Below are 17927 nucleotides of genomic sequence, written 5' to 3' on the forward strand. Positions count from 1 at the left end.
TCTCAAATTGTAATCCCCATAATCCCCATGTATGAGGGAGGGACGTAGTGGGAGGTGATTGGATCATGGGGGCCATTTCCCCCAAGCTGTTCTCTTGATGGTGAAGGAGTCTTCACCAGATCTGATGGTTTTGTATGTGTTTGACAATTCCTCCTTCACATGCTCTCTCCTGCTGCCATGTAAGACGTGCCTTGCTTCCCTTTCACCCTCTACCATGATCATAAGTTTCCTGAGGCCTCCCCAGCCATGTGGAACTATGAGTCAGTTAAACCTCCTTTCTTTATAAGTTACCCTGTCTCTCAGTCCTGGATAATATATTTACAGCAGTGTGAGAGTAGACTGATACACCCATACAGACAGCACCCCAGCTAGGAATCTATTTCCTTCATCAATATTATAACGAAATGACATTGAACAAAATGACTTGATTTGAGCACCTACTGTATTTAATCAAAGCCAGCATCTATTTTATTTTTCAGTTAGAAATTATTATTTTGAAAATCCTGTTTCAAACAGATAAGCAGTTGCAAAGGGCAACAATATTGCTTGCTGCTTTGTTTTAAAGAAATCATTTCTCAGTGTTAGCAAGCCAAAATAGTTCTGGAAACCTGAAAGAGGAACAAAAGTTCTTTTGTTTTAAATAATTATAAAATAACTTATAAAAATTTAAAAATAAATTAAAAAGTGTTTTTTACTGTGTGTAATTTTTGTAAGTTAATCAGCTTTAAAATAACTATAATAAGCTGTAATTACAGTTCTTCTCATAAATATAACTGTCACATAGCAGGCTTAAAATAAATTCCAAAATGAGTAATAAACATAAGCCTGATTTGACATTTGATTGAATGAACTTTGTGCGGAATATGGCAGTGTGCTTGCTGACTGTTTCATGCAAATGAAGAAAGTAACATAAGATTAAATTAAAGCAAAGTTCAGTACAGAACTTAGGAAATTAAATATATCAACTTAGAGGCATGTCTAAAGTAGTTGAATAGACAGTATGAGTCTTTTCAATGTGTAATAATTTTCTACATGACAATTAAGTTTTTAATAAGTTAAAATCAAGTCGAATGTCTAGGGGAGATGAAATGCCAGAAACAGGAGACAGAGTTAGGAGCCTACTTCAGTGGGGTGGGTGTGAGATAGTCAATGTTCAACCGAGAGGCTGGAAATGGAAGAAAACAATGGTGCGAAAAACATCAAAGAAACATGAGGCAAATAAACTCCCCCAACAGTTACTTCTAGTGGCTGATGACTGGTGACATGAAAAGAATAAAAATACTTAGGAGATTTTGAGAGGCAGGTATTTCATGTTTTGACAGCCTTCCATGTTTTTCCCCTTATACTTGTGAATAAAGTTATCCACTGAGAACAGAATAAATAAGCGCTGGGAATGGGCTTGAGAAAAATGGTAATGACTTAGGACAATAACAAATGGCAATAGGAAAAATACACTGACTATCATTCAGGAAAAAATGTGTGGCACCATGTGACTAGTTTGAGTATGGAAATCATACATATGTATCAGCATAAATCAGTAAGTTCTTCGTCATCTTTCTTGTGCACACATACGGGAAGATATAGAATGGATGGTTGGATCCATCTCGAGTTTGGGTTTTGTCAGAGATGGGACGGATTGGTAGTAGATTTTAACACAGTTAAGGGGCTGGAAAGACAGAAGAGCAGAGTAACAATCATGTTGTCCAGGCTGGGTAAAAAAGTGACAAAATCATTAGTAGAGGTCCCCAAGAATTGGGAAGTGTATTTCAGAAAGTACACACTTATGATAGTTAAAAGATACTGCAGTGTGGTCAGAAAGAGGGGTTAGGTGCCTAAGTTTGTTACGATAAAGAGTAGCAAGGTACAAGGTATGACCAGTAATTTCATACCTTGCACCTTGCTGTCATACCTTGCAGTGGAGTGGAGAGAAAAGTTATTGGGTTAAAAGAGCCAAGGACCCATGAGTCACTTTACTGGAATTATCAGACTGCCCACAGGGAGCAGCAACCAATACTTACAGAATATAATTTGTTGTAATTGCATGAGGAACCCTTACCAAAATTGACTATATTTAAATCAAAACTGCTAATTTCTGACAAGGACTGGTATCTACACTACAGTATATCAAGAGAGTTTTCAATATTTCAAAGGAAGAAAAGAGAGACCTCTCATTAAAGAAGATGTATTAATGGCAAATAAACACATGAGACAATGTTTCACATCATTACCGATTAGTTAAATGCACGTAGCTATTAGAGAAGCATAAAAAAATGCTGACAACAGCAAATGCCTATTGAGAATACAGAGAATCTGGAGTGCTCACACATTGCTGGTGGGAATGTACAACCAGTCTGGGGAAAAATTTGGTAGTTTCTTTAAACACTAAAGGTGAGTATACAATGCAGCTGTTGCACTCTTGGGCTTTTATCTCAGGTAAATGAAGATTTATGCTCACACAAAAACCTGCACAGACATGTTCATAGCAGCTCTAACTGTCATCTGCCAAAACTACTATCAGCCCAAATACCCTTAACCAGGTGGATGGTTAAGCGAACTGTGGTATATCCACAACATGACATATGACCCAGCAATAAAAGGGAACAAACTATTGGTATAAACAAAAACTGAGATAAATCTTCTGGGAATGAAGCTAAGTGAATAAAATCAAATCCCACGTTGTTAAACACTCTGATTTCATTTGTATGATTTTTTTTTAATGAGTAATTTAGAGAGGGAGACAGATTAGTGGTTGCCAGGGGTTAGGGACAGTGAAGGGGGTGTAGCAAGAGGGGCATCAGTGTGATTTTAAGGGCACAGCACCAGAGAATTTGGAGGGAATAGGGCTGCCCTGCATTGACTATGGTTGTGGATTCAGGAATCAAGACATGTGACGTGTTTGTGCAGAACTACATACACAAATGTACACACAAAATAGGAATAAAACAGGGAAAGTTTTAAGGAGGCTGGCAGATTGTATCAATGTCAATGTCCTAGTTGTTATAGTTTTGCAAGATGTTACCATTGGGGGAAACTAGGTAAATAATACACATGATCTCTTTATATTATTTTGTGCTACCTACCGCATGTGTGTCTACAATTATCTTAATAAAATTTCAAGAATTTAAAAATAGTAATCATCCCCTACTTGTGTTTATACACAATGTAAGTTCTCTGTAGAAATTGAAGTAAGTGAAACACTACTACAAACAATAACATGAATACCTTTCACCAACATAAGGTTGAACAAAATGTTATATATAGTATGATTTCATTTATAAAAAAAACTTTCAAGAAGATATAAAACTGATAGTTTGGCAAGATGGGAGGAGGGGATGGTGACTGCGAGAAGGTACAAGAAGGCTTTGGGGTGTTGGTAATTCTCTAAGAGTTGATCTGTGTGGTGGTTCACTGTGTAAAAATTCATAGAGCTAGACATTCATGATCTGTGCGCTTTTTGGCTTGTTACGCTTCAATAAATGTATGAATAAGAAAGAAAGAAAAAATATCTCTTCAAACAAATGAGCCAACAAAACAAGCAAACCGAAAAGAACAATCTTGCCAACAAAGACAAATCTTCAGAAAGAAATACATATTTAGTTACTGCACATCATTCACAAAAATATTTTCCTCTTTACACTTTGTGTGTAACATTGCATGAGTTACTTCACAAATAATGACCGTTGTTCATCTTCCCTTGAAGAATCCGATGCTCTGTACTGCCTAAGGTGAGGATGTTGGATTGATAGACAGATGATATGATTAATGGGGCAAATCATATGCTCACATTCCTAAAACTACTTTGCTGGAAGTCAAGCTTCCTATTTGATTAGGGACATTTGTTTTAGTTGAATTGATTTTTTTCTTACACTTTTTCTGTTTCAACATGCTTTTCTGCCAGCATGTTGAGTTCAGTCAATGGATTCAGTGTTTCTTTTCACTGGCTGACAACAGCCCCTATGTGACTGTTTTGTTAATACACAATGAATGCTTCATTGAAACACGTTTGGTGTGACCCAGACATTAATATGCAGAGGGAGTGTTCAATAAATGCTGCCAAATCTATTTCAGCTATGCATGCTGTTCTTTTCAAAATTCTTTTAATGTGTAATTACCTATAATATATTTTAAAAGGAGAGTTTGTGATAAAGTTACATACTAGTTCTAGACTAGACAATGAAAACCTTTTGTGAATGATCCCGTACAATTTCTTGTGATAGAGGTGCTTTCTCTTTCATGGCTGGTGTTGTGCAATCCTGCAGCAACCATGCACATCTCTAGTCACCTCAGATGAACAACTGTCCTGATTTTTTCCAGGACTGTCCCAGTTTTAACACTGTAACTCCTGCACCTGGGGAAGCCCCTCAGTTCCAGGAAAATGGGATGGTTGGTTGCCCTAAGTTGATTTTTTAAAAGAAAACATACACATTGGCAGTCTTAGAATAGAGTAATTTCTGGAAAGCACCAGTGATAGTGATGTTTGAATATTAATACCATGGACAAGAGGCTGTACAGTCTTTGAAAGAGGGTCTTGCTATCTATATTTCTGGAGTTTGGCTATTTAAAGCAGCAAGACCCTCCTTTGAGGTGGAAGTCGATGTACTTGTTGCCTTACGTAAAGGCTTTGACATTTCTCTTTCATGCAGGCTTACAGGATCCAGTGTTCCTGACCTCATCGTGAGCATGAGCAACCAGATGTGGCTACATCTGCAGTCGGATGATAGCATTGGCTCACCTGGGTTTAAAGCTGTTTACCAAGGTAGGACGAGAACATTCTTAACAGAGTTTAAAGCTAGCATTCCAACAGAGAGCAGAGACCATTCTGTATTGGTTAGGTATAAGTAAAATCAACAAGTCAAACAATGCTGATCAATAGGAATCATGATGGGAACTTCCTTAAAGTCTGCTAACACTCGCTTTTGTGAATGAGAATGTTTAATTTCTGAAAACTTGGCTTGCCATGATATGTACTCTGATTATCCCAAAAGAAAGAGTGAGGTGAAGTATTAGGTGTAAACTAGGAAACGTGGGCATATGTGTGGATCTTTTGACCATATATTGTCTGGTATTTCTCAAAACCTTTTTTTATGTGAGCAAACATAGAAAAGACAATATAATGAATCTGAAAAGACTTACAGTTATACATTTTATGAGCTAAATTCAAATATTTGAAATGAAAACGCTGTGCCTGTCATTGTTTTTGAGCAGTTTACAACTTTACAAGTTATGGAAAACTGATAGCAATGCAAACAATTTCTGAAGCATTGAAATGCAAATGAATTTCCTGTGAAAGAGATGTAGTTAATTATTGTTCTGTGGATATTGATTACTTTTGAATCTATTAGCAAATTTATTTCAGTATTTCTGATTGTCCATATATTTGTGATCTTTGGATTCTCCTTTGAAATAGTTTTTAAAATATCCTATTGGTTTCCTCCTTAGTAACTGAGTTCCTTAAAATATTTGAACAGATGGATGTGTATGTGTATAGGTAAAAATGAGAATATTTATCTGGAGCTCCTGGAATTCTGTGTTCTACTCTTTGAATTTGAGTAAACAGGCAGTATGTTCTTATTTTCCAAGGGTATATCATAGGATAGTTTTAGGAGCTGAAAAATGTAACAAGAAGTTATTACCCATGAAATCAATGAAGGAGATAATGAAAAAGCATCCACCAATCCTAAAACAACAAGCATGGTAGGGGATATTGTCATGAGTCCATGTGAGTGAACACGCCACAGCACGGCTGCTCTCTCTCTCAACTGAGAGGCTGCTGAAAACCCAACTGAGGGGTGTTTAGATGGATTGTAAGGACCCCTTCTCTCCACCTTCTAGCTGAGTCAGTTAACTTCCTCGGAGACAACAGCTCTCCACATTTTCTCATAGTCTCCCCAGACATTTTCAATGTATGGGATAAAGGGTCACAATGTTCAAGGGTCCTGTGGTGAGTGGACTCACCCAGGAGTGTCCTCAGCCACAGAGCATAAAATAGATCCCTCCTTGCTGATACACGGGTGTGGTGGGGACTTCGTGACCCTTTTTAATAAGAAATACTACAACAAAAAATGAATATTTACATCCCATTCAAAGACTAAAGCTAGAATACAGAGGCAGCTGCTAAATACCTCCTGACATTTGGATTTTTAGACCTGACCTTCAGTTGAACTTTCATGTGACTGTGCAGTTATTCAAGAAAGTATGGTGGAGTTATAATATTTTCCACATGACCTACATTTGCTGCTGCCTTTGGTGGAATCTAAAATCATCAGTGAAATACCAAACACTTCCCAACAGGGCAAATTGCAGTAAATTCATTTCAGCAGCATTGAGGTACACATCATCAGGTTTATGGTACCAGGAATAAGAGAGGAGCCTCATGCCCAAACTGTGCATCCTTGACTATGAAGAGACATAAGTAGTCCCATTAAAAGGGAAACATTCTTCCATGTGTCATATTTCACAGTGAATGACCACACCGCGTTAATTATAATCGCATTTCGCCCTAATTAGTGCTCTTGTAACAGTCTCAATAGCCACCCATGAGATGTCATAAATGTGTGAATGGCCATCAGTCCTTGAGAGACGACCAATTCAGTGCCATGTATTATCTTTGACAAAAGAATAATCCAAAGGTAAAAAGGTCATTCAAACCAGGTAACTAATATAACATTTGAGGATTTAAACAAAGTAAGAGATTATAATAGTAGAAGACATTCTAAAAATGTGTATTTGCAGAGTACTATATTAAGCTAACTGTTGAAGACAAAGTGCACATCACTTATAAAAGTGACCTTTATGCATATACATAATTTTATATTATTTGACTCAAAGCATAGTTGTTCATAAATTATATTATCAGAAAACAGGCCAGGCAGGGGGGCTGACACCTATAATCATAGCACTTTGGGAGACCAAGGCCGGTGGATCACTTAAGGTCAGGAGTTCCAGACCAGCCTGGCCAAGATGGTGAGACCCCATCTCTCCTCAAAATGCAAAAAATTAGCTGTTTGTGGTGGGTGGGCACCTGTAATCCCAGATACACAGGAGGCTGAGGTAGAAGAATCGCTTGAACCCAGGTGGTGGAGCTTGCAGTGAGCCGAGGTCGTGCCACTGTACTCCAGCCTAGGTGACAGAGTGAGACTCCATCTCAAAAAAAGAAAAAAATATATTTTCAGAAAACATATACAGCGTATATTTACATAGAGTTAATGTTCTGTGTTTTGATGTTGCCTGATTTTCACTAGCATCTAGAGTTAGGAACACAGGCTCTGGAGCTGGACTCCCCTAAATACTGGTTCTGCTGCTCAGTAACTGAACCTTAGTGTAAGTTGTTTAAACCCTTTGTGTATCAGACTCATCATTAGAAAAAAGGTCATAGTAATCACAACTGCTTCATAATTTTATTGAAAAATCAACTGAGTAAAACATGGAAGGCTCATAACACATACAGTTAGAACTTAAAAAAATGCTTGCTCTTATTTCTTTATGCATTTTCATTTTAATTTTGAGATTTTTCTACAAACATGATGTATTCATTGCATAAATAATAGTGTGCACAATAAGACATGTAAATCCAACTGAGGGGTGTTTAGATGGATTGTAAGGACCCCTTCTCTCCAGCTTCTAGCTGAGCCAGTTAACTTCCTCAGAGGCAACAGCTCTCCACACTTTCTCATTGTCTCCCCAGACATGTTGAATGTGTGAACTCTCATACCTGGAGTCACAGTCAGTCCCTCAGACCACAAACCCTAGACAAACTGCTATGCAAGAAATGCCACATCATCTTATTTTAACATCAACTTGAATTTCTGAGACTCCATCCAAACAAAGTAGCTATCAATTTAACCTCACTTATTGTTGACGGCCACCCATGTCAACCCTTACTGACCTACCTACTCCAGCATTGACAAGATATCAAGAATAGCTTGAGTAGTGTAAAATATTTTGGGGGTCCTCAAATCTTTGGATCATACTTCTTACCCTAAAATGTTCATGGTCTCTGCTACCTTGGGCACTGTCGTCTCTGTGAAAAGCTCCCTGGAGGATGCTATCCTGGCACCCCAACTAACCCCTGCAAGCAGACATGGTAATGGCAAGGGGGCTGCCTCAGGACATGAGGACCAGGAGGACCTTGGGTCCACTCTACCTACCTGTGGCCTCCATCATCTCGGGCTCCTAGGCTTGGGCATGTCTGAGATTTCTCCGTTTGTGCTGTCTCTAACTCTGCAAAGACAATCCTTTCTCCTCCATCCCCTCAACGTGGCTGGAGGGTCTACTCAATTAATGGATCCTTTTAGAGGCATTTGTCAGAAAACAAGTAGGGTGGAGGAATGAAAACCAGGTCCTGTGCATCCCCTGAAAGTCACAGTGAGTGGAGGACAGGCAGGGAGGAGCTCAGAGACTGAAAAACAACAGGGGGCCCTGCTGGCAAGGCCCCAGCAGCAAACACAAAAGGACAATTCGCAGAAACAAACACTCTTGCTAGACTTCAGTTAGCGTGTGTATGTTATACAGAAAGTCTTATACATCTTCCCTAATATAAAAGCCGGTGCATACCTATGAGCATGTGCATGTATCTACAGCAAGTATACACACACACAGTGAGAGGAGTGTGAATTGTAATGTGCCCTAAGCAAATTATGGGGAAAAAATGGAAAGTTTAAAAAACAAAGAGAGCTCTTGAAGGAGATCATATCAGGTGTCAGAAAGTGACGGGAGAGAGGTGAGCTTTATTTAAAACCATTTTACAGATGAAAATACTGAATTAAAAATCATCTGTTCAAAAGCCCAAATGCTAAGAAGCAGGATGTAAATAAATTACGGTAGAGCCATGTAAGGCAGCACTGACCATTCATAAACAAACTCTATGTGGCTAATATATATTTTTAAAACAAATTTTACATTTACAATTTATATATAAATTTGCTATATATATATATGGATTCTACCTATGTATAGTTTATATACTTATAAATCATTTATTTATATATTTATAAATCATATTTATAATAGGTAGAATCCATATAAAGAGTAAGTCTCAGAATACTATATAAGAAAAGATAATGTAAGCCCAGGGCATAGTTTCTTCGTTTTATATTTGAAAATAAAATATGTATTATATATCATAGCAGCTGATTATTAGTCAACAGAAAAAAAGAAAAATCCCTATTCTCAACTCACAGTTGGGTTCCTCATAACTGCTGTGGTTTCTATCCATGATGAAAGTTAACACGAAGCAAACTCGATCCCTGGATATTTTTACAAGCAATTAACATGTTTGCTATTGTAGTGGTCCCACGTTTTTATGGCTTCTCTGTCTATAGGAAAGTGAGTTGACTCTGAAGTGTTTTTTTGTTACGAAAAGAATATTCAGTTCAAGTTCATCACACAAGTTGATGAACTGCATCTCCACAAATCATGTTTCATGTAATTTGCCATAGCTGTTTACATTCTAGCAGGGGGTAAATTAAAGGAACTCTTCCCTGTGATGTGCTGCTGTGTAGTCAAAACAAGACCTATTTCGGGCTAATACTAAGAGTTATTCCAGTCAAATTATTTGAGTTCAGCATCACCGTTTCATACAAGAAAGAGAATTGTCTCCTATGTCCGATGACTAAATTGATAATAAGAGAGTGGAAGTTAGTGCAGGCATCTCAGTCTGTAGCCAAGGGTCTGTACTCCTAGGATGAATGAGGAAATGAGGCCGTGTGTTGTACTGAATACAGGAATGTAGGAGATGGTTCAAAAAGCAGCATCTTTACCATTCTTGGCAGACAGAACTTCTGAGGAAGCATTGATGTTATGCAATCTTGAAGGTGCTTCTCATCTCGCGTGGTTGGACTGGCACGATGACCCAGCCCAGTCTCGCCCGTCTTCTCTAGGTGAGAAATTATGCACATTGAAAAGCGTCCAAGTGCAATGACAGCACACGGCATGGTCTGTGTGCTGAACCGAGGACAGCTCTCTGGTCCATGTAGAAAGTGAGCTCATGCCCCTGTCCTTGTGAACAGGAAGCCAATACGCTACTCAAAGTCAGGCGAGACAGTGCCTGCCAGAATAGTAGAGTGACTTCTAAAAGCCTAAAGAGAAGGTGAAGCTGCAGGAAGTGGCTTCCAATAACCTTTTGTTGTCATGTGGGAATGCCCAGTTGACCATCACAAAGCGTTTATAATGTGTACCTCCTTTTTCACAACAGATACAGCCTTATCTCTAAGGTGGATGTAACTTTTTTTTTCCCCCCCAAGGGCTTGACTTAAATCTATGACAAATTACCTTTTTTCTTGGAAGTAGAGTCTGAGTTGGCGACTTGCGTAGGCGGAGGTATCGGGAGTGTGCTTGGAATCATCTCTAAGGCATAGAAAGCAGCGTGGTTGGGTGGAGGGAGGAGTTGAACGGTGCCCAGTCACGACAGGTGCACAGTTAGTCCGTTCAGGTTGCCGTAACAGAATATGCAGATAGAGTTGGCTTAAAGACACTGGAATTGTATCTCTCACAGTTCTGGGAAGTCCACGATCAAGGCAGTGGCAGATTTGGTGTCTGGCGAGGGCTGTTTCCTGGTTCATAGATGGCACCTTCTCACTGTGTCCACATGTGGTGGACAGAGCAAGGCCACAAGCCTGGGTGTCCTTCACAAGGGCACTAATCCTGTTCACAGGGGTTCCACCCTCATCATGTCATCATTCTCTAAAGGCTGGCCTATCTCTGAAAACCATCAAATTTGGGGTTAGGTTTCAACTTAGGAATTTGAGGGAATACAAATGATCAGACCACAGCAGGTGCCTTAGATCAGAGGTCCCCAGCCTTTTTGGCACCAGGGACCAGTTTTAAGGAAGACAGTTTTTCCCCGGACTGGGAGAGGTGATCGTTTCAGGGTGACTGAAGTGCGTTACATTTACTGTGCACTTTATTTCTATTATTACATTGTAATGTGTAATTAAATAATTACACAACTCTCCATAATGTAGAATCAATGGGAGTCCTGAGCTTGTTTACCTGCAACTAGACAGTCCCATTTGGGGGCAATGGGAGACAGTGACAGATCATCAGGCATTAGATTCTCATAAAGAGCGTGCAGCCTAGATCCCTTGCTTGTGCAGTTCACAATAGGGTTCACGCTCCTGGGAGAAGCTAATGTTGCTGCTGACCTGACGGGAGGCAGAGCTCAGGCAGTAGTGCCTCCTTGCCTGCTGCTCACCTGCTGTGTGGCCCAGTTCCTGACAGGCCATAGACTAGTACTGGTCCCTGGCCTGGGGATTGGGAACCCTTGCCTTAAATGATACTACAGGGAGGTCTGGAACTGGGATGGCCCTGTGTAGTCTTCCAAATGGAAGCAATTGGGCCAGGCTCGGTGCCATTGACCATTGACATGGGTGGCCCCCAGGGAGGGACCAGAACTCTGCTTGGGGCGATTCTTGAAGAGAAATGCAGTGTGGGCTCCCAGCAGCTGGGGGTGAGGCCTGGGTTCTGAAAAGAGCACCGAAGTGGTGCCCTTGGGATCAGATACAGCCCAGCACTTGCACTATTCAGTTCTCTCCATCTGGAAACAGCTTCTCCAGGATTCTGGCTGGCCTCATTTCCTAGGAACACGTGCAGTACACACTCACTGCTGCCCTCCTGTCCGGCCCATTTGAGGGTCTGCCTCCTTAGCTGGCCTCACATCTAGGCTAGGTGGCTGCTGGGGCAGGGCAATGCTGACCCAAGTCCTCACAGGGCTGCAGTCTCTGCTCACAATGCACTGCTCAGGTGTGGCTGCTGGACTTGTCCATGTTCCATCACACATAAGAGAGTCCCCGTAGATAAATGGTCCCACTCATCTGTATTGTCCCAATGGGGACAATGGCCCCAGCTTTTTCTCCTGGTTAGGGCCAGTCCTCCTGCAAGGATGATGGTTCCTTCCCTTGCTGGCGAGGCCTTGGGCATGAGGATCTTGAAGGCACTGGGCCATAGGCATAGCTTACAGTTTCATGGGGCCTTTCCTCTTCCTGGTGGTGGAGACAACTCCCCTCTGAGACGCAGGTTCTCTAGAACCACATAGCCTAAAGTTGAGAGATCGGGGAACAGAGATCTCAATCAGCTCCTGGGGTAGAGGTGAGACAGTTACTGCTCCCCCTCCTCGGTTCCTGGCCCCATGTATTCCAGCCTCTGGGGACTGATACAGCATTATGGCCATGGATTTTTGGTGGAGACCACATCCAGAGGACAGCAGCCCATCCTTCCCAGCATCCTCTTCAAGCCGGCTTCTCAGCCATGCCTTCAGAAGCACATTCCCTCATTCTATCCAGCAAAAGCCTTCTGGACTCCGCAGTCTGTGGCAGGAATGCTGGGTCTCCGGGTCAGTAGCCCTTGCGTCTTCTTCTTTTCTCTAAATTGAGGCCTTTGTTTGAGCACTTCCCTGAGAGGCACGCAGCTATGAACCCACTCTGGCAGCCTCAGTCCCGCAGGGCGATGAGGGCTGCATTCGATGGTGGGACCTGAGTCTGCAGTGAGCCCCGTACAAGGGAAACTGTCCTGCCATGTGAACTCATGTGCTGTAAATTTGAATTTCCTCTAAACTGGCTTTCCTGAGGACTGCCATTCAATTTAATACGCTAAAGAACAAACTTATTGTTACTCTCCTCCAAATCCCTTGAAACAAAACTAGCCCTTCCATTCTTGGGACCACAAGTAGGTGTATCTGCCTTTCTGGGGCTTAGCTCTTTGCTTCTAGAACAAGCTTCCTGACCTGGGACTCACATCACCCCGTTGCCTGTTCTTACCCAGAGTGCAGCATCGTTGTATAGCAGCCAGGGAAGGCAATCTCTCTATATTCTTGGACAACAGATTTATAATTGTTGTTCTTGTCTTATTTCTTCTCAGCAACATTGGTGGTGGATGATCCTGTTCTCTTTTTCTCCACAAATTTCTGTCAGCTCCGTCTAGTAAATATCCTTCCATCCCATCCCTCCTTTATATCTTCTGTCTCTTATCCTTAGATGGCTTCCACAGTGTCCCCTCCAGGCGGCCTCTGTAGTGGCCAACGCTTCATTTCTCCCTGCTACGAATCTCTTCTATTTTGCCCACACACAGTGGTCCAGTCAGAATGATCTTAAAAAAAAAAAAAAAAATGAAAATAGAGAGTGTCCCTCCAGTGTTTCAAATCGGTTAGAGCCTTCCCAGGGTCCACAGAATATTCTGTAAACTGGTTTCCAAATTCCACCTTCATCTCTCACCACCACCCACCTACACTTCACGTTGGTCCTATGGAGCTTCCTGATCCTTAGATCTTCCTTTTTTCTTCTTTTACCTTTGCATGCATATCTCCCCAAAACGGATCATTCTTCTGTGGACTCACCATGTAGATCATCTGCTGATCTTCCCGTCTCACCTCAGAGATTACTTTCCCCAATAAGCCTCACAGCCTAGATTATGTGATTTGCTCCTACACAATCCTATGCCACCCTGAGCTGCCTGCATCCCAACAATTGTTTAATTGCCTCTTCCCAGGAGACAGAAGCTCTGGGAGTGCAAGGACCTCTTTATGCCCCACACCTGTGCAGCCGTGCACACGCTGCAGGCGTATAGCTGCGTCCTTAGAGATGTGCAAAATGTGAGTGAGTGTCTTAGCCAATTTCTGGACTGTTTAGATTTTTGTAGCATTATCATGGGCCATTTAACCCTTATCAATAATCTTAGGCCCACTCCAGTTGTTTTTTTTTTTTTTTAAGTCTTAGTTTGAGGAATTATAGCCCAGTGGCCAATGAGTCAACACAGACTGTTTCTGGCTGTTGAGGCTGCTCTGATTCCTGGACTCAAATCTGTTCATTTGTCGACAGCCTCATTCTTGAGTGCTTGAGTCCCTGAATGATGACCTTTTGGGACCCAGTTCCTGAAGTTTATCTGGTGTCCTTTCTGGTTCTCCAAGTCCTCCTCCCTGAGACTGTCCGGACTGTCTGGGAGTTCCCCTTCAGTGGCAGGTGCCATTGGTTGAATTCCCCTGTTGGCAAAGGGATGCATTTCTGCACAAATCTCCCATGTAGCTGTACTTATGCTGTCCTCTGCTCTCATCCATGTCTCCAACTGCAGCATGCATGGAGATCACCCAGGGGTCTTCATAGACAGAGATTCAAGTCAGGGTGGGCTTAAAAGTGCATATTCCTGTGGCATTGGTGCTGCATTGCAAGGAGGGTTTGTGAGAAGTCTCCACCATGCAATTCGTGTAATATTATGGCGTCTGTATTTTGTATCCTGTGCCCCATGTCAGCCAGCGGGGTGAGGGACACACAGGTCTGTCTCTCCTCACCTCACCGTGCTCACTCTGGTTCATGAGTCAGCTTCTTTTTGCATCTGTGGCTCCTGTGTGCTCCCACCATGGTGCAGCCACAACAGAGCAAGTCGCTGACTTTCTGCCCCTCTTCCAGATCACCCCATCCTCTCAAGAGCTGCAGGGTGCTGTAGCACAGTGTAGCACACTGTGTGGTTGCCATCCTGTGCCCATCCATCTCCACACCAGGGCTCATGCCACTTCCTTTCTGTCTGGGCAGGTCCTTCGTGCCCTTCTGGGTGGGAAACACCCCTTCCCTTCCCTTCCCTTCCCTTCCCTTCCCTTCCCTTCCCTTCCCTCCCTTCCTCTCCCCTCCCCTCCCCTTCCCTCCCCTCCCCTTCCCTCCCCTCCCCTCCCCTTCCCTTCCCTTCCTTCCCTTCCCTTCCCTTCCCTCCCTTCCCTTCCCTTCCCCAGGGCCCAGCTTGAGAGCTGTGCCTCTCTCCTGGACAGCTCACTGGGATGGAAATTCCTTCCAGTGTTTCCCTGTGGCTACCTGCAGCAGCTCCTTTTTAGCTAAGGTAACAGTTTTCCTAAAGTGTTTTGTGTGTCCTCGAGTCCTTGAGAAAGAGCCCCATTTTATTCTATTCTGTTTCTCCAGACCATTGCAGAGCACACAATGTCTTCATCTTGGTGAGCCATTTAGTAACCAAAGATATTAAGAGCCATTTACAAACCAAGTATAATTAATAATTAACTGTTTGAAGCTAAAATTAATCGATTATATGTCTTCATTGTTGCTATTATTTTCTTCAGGTGAATTACCAGCTGGCCCAGCTAGCATTCCATTGTCTTAACGCAAGAGCAATAAGATGAATAAAAGATGTAGGATTTTATTGAAATGATATTAAAACAAACAAGTAATAATAACAAACTATATATTAGATGGATATTGAGTTTCCAATAATCACCCTTTTTTGTTGACAGGGTTGAAGAATTTGTATGAAGATATGCTGACATTCAGGACAGTCTTAACTTTGAGAAAAATATCAGAAGAACCATTGATTCTTATTTCTATTTTGTTCTGAGTTATATTGCATGAATGAATTATAAGCACAGCCTCCTCTTAATAACGTGAGATAAGCCATTATTAAATATTTAAATATATCAGTACATATGAGCCAGGAGAGCAGGTGGTGCCAGAGAACATTAAATTCTAATGCAGAAATTTGACTTTTAAATTCCAGGTTTAGTGGCGCATTAGCTGCAGCTACATTCCACTCTCCCTTCCCAACATGTATCCTCCCAAATTACGTTTCAAAGTAAACTGAGGTACTGGAAATGACATGGAGGTTAAGCACCGCAGGGCTCACGTTAGAGCAAACTCCCTGGAAGACGTTCTCCAATCTGTATTTTAGTCTCAGGCAGGAATGAAAATTCTGAGGATGATATTTGCGAATTATGAAAGATCTTGTGAAATTAACAAGGTGTACTTCTAGATGATATTTTAGGCTCTGTAAGTGGAATGAGCTTCCTATTTTTTCCAGCCACATGGCTGCCTTCCTCGCTTCTCATGTGTCATGAGTGTGTGAGTGTGGTAATATTCTCCCACATCTTTACCACCAAGATCTCTGCATCAGATACAACAAGGACCCACTTTTCCTTACAGGTTTTTTTCCTTGCAATTGGAATTTGTTGCTTTCAATTTTCTCCCTCTCTTTATTATTTTTCTTTGGTATTTCTGTTTCCTTTACGAGTTTTTATCATCTCAACAAGAGTCTTTTTTTAAATTTCTCAGTTGTGTTGACTTACAAATGAATCACATTTTGAATTACTGATTTGAAAGTTATAGATGGGACTATGCTTTTCTCGAAATTCTTCCTGTGTTTTTTAAATCGCATGCATACCCTCCTGCCTCTAAGCCAGAAACGGCCAGGCACGGCAATCAGTTTTGATGACCCAGCTCCAATGTGTTTCTTTTAGATCATCTGTTGCTTTAATATGTGAGCATGTGGAGCTCTGTTTCTTCTGATTTTTTCTTAGGAAAGGGAGTGAGCAGAAAGAAAGTTTGTGCCATGTGAGACTGAGAAAGAGAGAAACTAAAGAAGTTAGGCTGCTTCAGATTTGGGCAAAAAGGCTGTGATGTGGGCTGAAGGTCAGGGGGTATAGGATGAGGGGTACAGATGAGGGGTGCAGGGCAAAGGGAGCAGGTTCAGGGGTTCAGGATGAGAGGTGCAGTGAGGAGTACAGGATGAGGGGGTCCAGGTGAAGGGTACAGGAAGAGAGGCACAGGATGATGGGTGCAGTGAGGAGTACAGGATGAGAGATCCAGGTGAGGATCCAGAGGGAGGGATCCAGGAAGACAGGTACAGGATGAGGGGTGCAGATGAGTGCAGAATGAGGGGTACAGGTGAAGGGGTCCAGGACGAGGCATGCAGGGTAAGGAGTGCAAAATGAGGGGCTATGGGATGAGGAAGTGCAGGATGAGGGTGTGTAAGGTGAGAGTGTAGTAGGAGGGCTCCAGCATGAAGAGTAGAAGACAAGGGGGGCAGGACAGTGCAGTGCTAGAGCTTAGCCAAGAAACCTGGGCTCGGGTTCCAGTTCTGCATCCAATTTGTTCTGAATCCCCCTGGACTTTAGCAGACTCATCTATGATGGGCAATGGGGATGGGTCATCTGCAGGCTTTGCTCCCACCTCTGAAAGAGAGAAATCAGCAGCTCCAAATATTTCATTTTAATGGGAAGCTCATTCCTGGAATGATTAGCAAGCTGAAAGAGGTGTGATTGCTACCTCTGATACTGAGACACGTCCACTAGGACTATTTCAATGCTAAGATGGGATAGGAGAGAACATAACTAGGTTTCGGCGTAGTAGAAATGATGCAGCAATGCTAAATGCAAACCCACACCAATGTAGATAACCACGAAGCACATGGTAACATCGTTCACGAGGCCTTCACTGCTGCGCATTTTCTAAATTGCATGAGAAAATAGGAGAGGCTTGCGTACAACCATGTGCCTGGGTAGGAAGATCTGAAACGTCCTGATTAGGTCACGACAGAGAAAGATCATGAAGTCAGGTGGGCAATGGAGGGGTTAAGGCCCATCTCATCAGGGGCTGGAGCCTGCCTGAGGGTCAGAGACCCACAGTTAACATCCGTCATTGGAGCAAATCCTGACATGCAGGACACATACGTGAAAGTGAAACAGTCAGCAAACCAGATGATTTTCCAAATTTCATATGTGTCTCAACCAGGGAAGGGGAGGCTCCTGAGGACTGCATCGATGAGGAGGAGCTGGTGACCCTGTCTCCCGTCTGGCTTTTCCACTTTAGAAGGCTTGATTATAGCAAGCTGTGTAAGTCTTAAGACTGGAGCAACAGTTTTTCTTAAATGTCCCAGTGTTTAAATATCTGAAACAATTGGAAACTTTATAACACGAGGCTTAAAACCTTACACGAATTTATATGGATATAAATGTTGCTTTCGGTTGGGGGCAGTGGCTCATGCCTGTAATCCCAGCACTTTGGGAGGCCAAGGCAGGAGGATCACCTGAGGTCAGGAGTTTGAGACAGGCCTGACCAATATGGTGAAACCCTGTCTCTACTAAAAATACAAAAATTAGCCAGGTATGGTTGCAGGCACCTGTAATCTCAGCTACTTGGGAGGCTGAGGCAGGAGAATTTCTTGAACCC

General features: G+C 42.2%; 1 protein-coding gene across 1 annotated transcript in view; it reads left to right on the plus strand.

Moving 5' to 3' along the window:
• The window catches only part of CSMD1 (CUB and Sushi multiple domains 1), a 2074981-nt gene that overhangs the window by 1551613 nt on the left and 505441 nt on the right, over nucleotides 1-17927 (plus strand). The window contains exon 12 of the mRNA XM_033177634.1: nucleotides 4644-4756. Coding sequence (XP_033033525.1) covers nucleotides 4644-4756 — 113 coding nt within the window. The remainder of the gene's footprint in view (nucleotides 1-4643; nucleotides 4757-17927) is intronic.

This window comes from Trachypithecus francoisi, unplaced genomic scaffold, assembly GCF_009764315.1.
Source record: "Trachypithecus francoisi isolate TF-2019V2 unplaced genomic scaffold, Tfra_2.0 Contig01558, whole genome shotgun sequence".
Classification (NCBI taxonomy): Eukaryota; Metazoa; Chordata; class Mammalia; order Primates; family Cercopithecidae; genus Trachypithecus; species Trachypithecus francoisi.